Source organism: Sciurus vulgaris (assembly GCF_902686455.1).
Source record: "Sciurus vulgaris genome assembly, chromosome: 3".
NCBI classification, from domain to species: Eukaryota; Metazoa; Chordata; class Mammalia; order Rodentia; family Sciuridae; genus Sciurus; species Sciurus vulgaris.
Genome location: NC_136463.1, coordinates 117,356,883 through 117,362,882, shown reverse-complemented (window position 1 = coordinate 117,362,882; position 6,000 = coordinate 117,356,883). Strand labels below are relative to the sequence as shown.

The 6,000-nt window shown below is 39.8% G+C and overlaps 1 protein-coding gene across 2 annotated transcripts in view; it reads left to right on the top strand.

Moving 5' to 3' along the window:
- The first annotated feature begins 3,191 nt into the window (after positions 1–3,191).
- The window catches only part of KCNH7 (potassium voltage-gated channel subfamily H member 7), a 477,670-nt gene continuing 474,861 nt past the window's right edge, over positions 3,192–6,000 (top strand). For both annotated transcript variants that reach the window (XM_079131238.1, XM_079131237.1), the window contains exons 1-2: positions 3,192–3,497; positions 5,191–5,421. In XM_079131238.1, coding sequence (XP_078987364.1) covers positions 3,422–3,497; positions 5,191–5,421 — 307 coding nt within the window. In that variant the 5' untranslated portion in view covers positions 3,192–3,421. The remainder of the gene's footprint in view (positions 3,498–5,190; positions 5,422–6,000) is intronic.

Sequence of the window (6,000 nt, the reverse complement as noted above, 5' to 3'; positions counted from 1 at the left end):
AATATATCTGAATCTATTCTTTATCTTTTCCCATAATTTGATTGAATCAACTTAATAGGTACACTTGATTTCAATAGTTGGACTTACATGAGTTTTCAAAGTTTGGACTTCCAAAAAAGCACAAAAACATAAAATTTGAAGTTAGCCTTTTTTTTTTTACATAGATGGAAATGGGAGGAAAGATAATTTTCCAATCAGCAAGCAGTCATGGTTACTCTCCTCTAGTTTGATTCTATTATTGGCTGAATATAGATTAATGTACTTGTCTCCACTGTACCAATATATAATGCATGACACGATTACTGGGGTAATTTAGAAACAGGATGCCTTTAATCTTCTGCTCATATCAATCAATTACAATACATAGGTTATAGAATGTTCTATGATTTTACACTGAATCATTAATAGAACTAATCTTAAAGCTAAATGAGACTGGGAAAAAATGTGAAGCCCACAGAGCTTATTCATATGCAACACTGACAATGGAACTTTAGCTATCATGTGATTCATTACCCAATCCAAACAGGGACCATTCTGAAAGTTGAAAAAAAAAAAAAAAAAAGAAAGAGAGAGAGAGAGAGAATACTTTAGCAAGCAGGAAGTCACTTGTACTCTGAAAGAACAAAAGCAGAATCCCAGGGTTTTCAGACTTAATAGCCTGTGAAATGTGGTATCAGACTCATAATAAAGACATGAGATAGATTACTTCTGCATGTCAATACATCTTTCCATATGAAAGATAAACACTGTACTTCAAAATCAATTTGGAAATGTCAATTACCTTAAAGTAGTATTCATTCAATTAATTTATATGTGATTAGAATAAATTTGGTTATATGTATTTGCCATAACTTACTATTGTATTATCGCACTGTGAAACCTTATCTACCATGAAACTTTATACAGGAAATCTTAATTACAATCCACATGATATGCATTCGTTCAGTTTCTCTGGAGTCCTTGATGGGTTTTGTGAAGAGGGAGAGTTTGGGTTTGATTAAATAGTTAAGTAGAAAAAGAGGTTTTATAGATGAAATGAAAATAGAACTTGGTGTTTCTGTGGGTATTTGATGAATAAGATTGGTGTATGAGGACATATCAGGACCACTTGCCTGAATTTGCAGTTGTTTAATGTGGCTAGATGTAAGAAGAGAGCAGTTGCTAAAGGCAGTGTCAGTCAGCACCACGGATAGCTCCATATATTCAGCACCTGGAAGAGAACTATCTTCATGTAAGCCAAGCTGCAGCTAGAGCACAGAATGACATAACCAACTGATCATAAAGAATAAGGGAGAAAAATAAAGTCGTGCATTGGAAAGGTGTGTCTTTTTATATTTTGAAAGAGGAAGAGGCAACCATACAGTAATAAATTAATGTTATTTAATAGGAAAATTCAACATTCTTTGGTAATGTGTTCTGACTCATTTTTATTTCTATCATATGAAAGAGTAAGAATTGTTTTTAAGTTTTTTGCTCTTGTTTTTATTTTTTGGTGTAAATTTTCTGGACTATAATAGTTGTTATTTTGTTTCCTTCTTATTTATTGTGACCCACAGAATTCTCTTTCCTAAACCAACTCTTATGCTTCGTGACCATTTCCAATTGCACCCTCATTATCTCACTTCAGATAAGAGGCTGTAAGGGATAAAATAAGAACCAGACTGAATCAAGGCACAGGCAAAGCTGGTTAATGGACTGCAAGAATCCCCCCCCCCCCAAAAAAAAAAATCTCTACCATGCAACCATATGTTTGATAGGGGTCGATAGACCCTTATTGCCAGCTAGAAATTAGCTATTTCTTTAGAGCGAATAGGTGGCAAATACCACTTAGAGAAAGGATGTAGATAGGGCTGTTAAGTTAGAGAAGAAGATTAAATGAAACGGCAAGAAGCAAGAAAAACTTTAAAAAACAACTCTGAAAACATGTTTTCCTAGCTTGGCTTATCACATTTGATTCCCTAAGTCCCCAGGACTAATTTGGACAAAAGCATATGTATTACCATGAGATTCCGCGTTGGCAGGCTCTGAGAAGCAAGAACGAAGAGGACTCTATTTTGTCCCCTTGAACCTTTTACTATCCTAAACGAGATGATTCCTTAGAAACGGTGAAGGAAAACAGAATGATTTGGCGAGTGTGTTCCATGGATGAATGGGAGGTCACATCAAGCCTGTAACTCTTAGCCCCACCCACCTTTTGTTCCTTCCCCCTGGCGCCCAGCCTCGCCCACTTCAAACTCTTTGCTTGTTTTGTGCCAGTCGCTTACACAGTCTTTGGCCTTCTCATCTTTCTCGCAGTCTTCAGCACCTGAAGACCCAATCACCCCTCAACCTTGCAACTCCTCAGGGACTCAAGTGGTGAAACTGGGCATGCTCAGCGGCGCGGGCAGCCTTCAGTCTCCGCGAGGCGAGGTTCAGGGTTGGGCAGGAACCAGCGTGCCAGTCCAGCCCGGGCTTCAGCGCCCAACCCCGAGGAGCTCAGGAATCCGAGGTGCACACTGACGCTAAACCTTCACTCTTGAGTGGCTCATCCTCAATCTTCAACCTTTTGAGCGTCCATACAGCTTAGACGTATTTCTCATTGAGGGACTGTCTTCCTACCTGTCTTTTCTTTGCAGCTAAGGGTGTTTTAGCTACTGCGGCGTGAGGAGCTCAGGGATGAAGCCCTGTGGCTGGTGGCCGTGGAGATCACCTTCCCAGTGAAGCTGTTTGTCACTGAGTTTTAGAGATTTCTTGGCTGGTTTCCGCTAAAGCACGCTTGAGTAATCTGAGCTGTGGTGGCGCCCAAGCTCTCGGGATAAAGGGAGTGTGTGTGTGTGTGTGTGTGTGTGTGTGTGTGTGTGTGTGTGTGTGTGTGTGTGTGTGTGTGTGTGTGTGTGTGTAGGGGGAGAGGGCGGGGATAGAAACGTCAACCCCCCACCCCAGCCTCCTTTTCTTTTTCTCCTTCCTGCAAAAGCCACACAAGTCGCCCCCTCCCCCGCCCGGGTCGCCATCCTCTGGGTTCTGGGCAACAGCCAGGTTAAGCCCATTTGCACTGGAAAATTGGCGCTGTTTGGGAGAAGAGAAACAGATCGATTGCCCTTGTGACTCCCCGCCCCCCTTCTCACCCCACCCCCATCGCTCCCTCCCTCGTCCCTCCCCCGCCACCTCCCCTCACCCCGCCTCCTTCCCTCTCCCCACCCCCAAACCTCTCACCCGCGGCAGTCCGGTGCGAGGCCCCCTCCGGAAGGTGAGGGGAATGGATTGGACTCCGGTGGGTGAAGCGGGTGTCTAGAAGTGGTGCTAATGGGAAGAGATTTCTGGTTTCAAAAGAGGATGCTCTGCCACAAAGAGCGGCTCGTGCGCTGGCCTGGGCTCTAGCGGAGGAGATCCCGGGAGAACTCCGGAGCTCGCGGGGAGCGCTCCTCGGAAGACCCGGGTCAACATGCCTGTTCGCAGGGGGCATGTGGCACCACAGAACACATTTTTGGGGACCATCATACGGAAATTTGAAGGGCAAAGTAAGTTCATTTGTTCTCTTCTCTCTCCCTCGCTTTCTGCTTTGATAGTGCACTCCGCTTACAAGCTGGGGAGATCGGCAACTCCAGGCTCTGTCAAGTTAAGAGGCTGTGAAACCAAGCCAGGAGGCTCGGATGGCAGCGGAGTGTTCTCCCTCTAATATTAATTTTGATTTACATTTTAGATTATGGTCTCTATTGTGGAAGGCAATTTGATCCTCCTCTCCCACTGCTCCATTATCTGCCTTGCTACTTAATGTCCTACTATTCTACTATCTTAAAGGGAACGTGCTAGTATAACATGGGTTTATATTTTGAGGCTGTTTTACTGTAGACTTTTAAAAGTCAGAAGCAGAGCAGACCATACTGTTTGAACAAGAGTATGTAAATGGTAGTAGGGATGTAAATGGCTATGCAAACTATATTTTATCTTGGTAAATTGCAGGGCTGTGGAATGACAAGGATGCTTGCCTGCTGCTAGCTGACAGAAGCTAAACTTTGTGTTGAATCAATGCAAATATATGCCAAATGAGATAATTTGGGAAAGCAGTGTCTCATCTTTGCTGGTTCCCAGTGCAAGCAGCTCATTATTCAAAATAATATTTCTGTTGCTTTATTATCCTTTTAAATTTTCCAACCAGAATTTTAAAAATTGAAGTATAATAAGTAAACCCCACAGAGACTGAATGTAGAGAAATTTAATGTACTCATGTGGACCAACTACTGGGAATTAATTATTTTTTTATAAATGTAGGAATTTTAAATATTATACTTTTAAATTTATGTTCTATGTTTTCTTAAATCTACATTAGCACATTTATATTGTATACTTTGCAGGGTTTCTTTTTTGGCACTGCATTTAGTGATGTGAGAATGTAAGACCTTGTGTACAAAATAAACTTGGACATACTGCTTCACATTCAGTCTGAAAATAGTAAATATATTATCTTATCAAAATAAATAAATTCTTTGCATCAAATTTTCTACTACTGCACAAAAATTCAAGGTTCTCCCAAAGTAAAAGTAAAAAGGTGCTAACATGATATTGTGTGAGTGTAAATATTTTTATCTTTTGGAAAAAATTACATTATGAAAAGATGATCATTTGTATTGTTGCACTGTTAATAACTGTGAACTAGTTTTATTGCAAAGCTAATTGTCTTTTTTCCTTTTTCTTAACAATATGTGTAGTATGCCTAGAGGAATAGAGAAAAGCCAGATCCAAGAATAACTACTTTGAGAAAGTTGTATTCTAAGGGACAAAGTTGAAGTGAAAAATTTGACAGTTACAGGCTGTTTCACTGCTTTGGTTTAGAAATTTTTTACCTTACATTTAAATGCATTCTGGAAGTATCAGTGGGCCAGCTGCTTGTCTGAATGTCCACTAGGACCCTTGGGAGTTGCAGCATTTGAGATCTAGACTCTCTGGGAAATTCTGTTCTTGCAATTTGAAGAGTGATTTCTTAATGCCTTCTGTTAAATTACTTAGGACCATTATTCTCACTTTTAAAGTTTGTAGAGGATTTTTTTGTGTGTGTGATTTTTTTTTTTTTTTTTTTTTGGAAAGGTTTGGGCAGTTAGCATTTTGGGGAAGCACCTGCATTTCAGAGTTCTTATTATGCAACAAATATCTTCACTGTTTATGAGAGTCTCATGGAAGCCTTTTAAAAGATGCCTTACCATCTTCTTATTACAGATAAAAAATTTATCATTGCAAATGCCAGAGTGCAGAATTGTGCCATCATCTACTGCAATGATGGGTTCTGTGAGATGACTGGTTTCTCCAGGCCAGATGTCATGCAGAAGCCGTGCACCTGCGACTTTCTCCATGGGCCCGAGACCAAAAGGCATGATATTGCCCAAATTGCCCAGGCATTGTTGGGGTCAGAGGAGAGGAAAGTGGAGGTCACCTACTATCATAAAAATGGTAAAGTTTATTTAGGTTTCCTCGTATTTGATTTCATTGAAAAGAAATTTTGATTACTGAAAGTCTATGTGCAGAGAAACCCTAAATATATAATTGTACACATATTCTTTTATAGTGTTTTAGTGCACAAGAAGTATGAATATTCTCATGAGTGGATTAATATAAAATTTTTTCTTACTCAATGAGGGTACTTTATTTAAACTCTAAAAGTGCAGTACCTTAATGTCACTGAGGGTAAAATGTCAAATCAGTTTTGCACACTCCTTTTCTAAGGACTAATGTAAAGATCAATAATTTATTGCTAGCATTGATATATATTTGGTAGAGAGAAACAGTTTCATTTGTTTGGACTTGAAAATACTTCACAGAGTCTTGTTGAACACTGTGTAATCTGAAATTTAGGATTATAGCTATAAGCATTTCTTGTCTCTTTAGGTGCTGATGTGCAGCACCTCTTGTTTCTTTTGTTCATTTTTAAAGAAGAGTAAGGATGATGTATAGGAACTTCTAAAAGTGGTCCAGGAAACCCATGCTTATTCATATAATAAAGGCTGTTCATGTGTTTAAGACTCCCTAAAA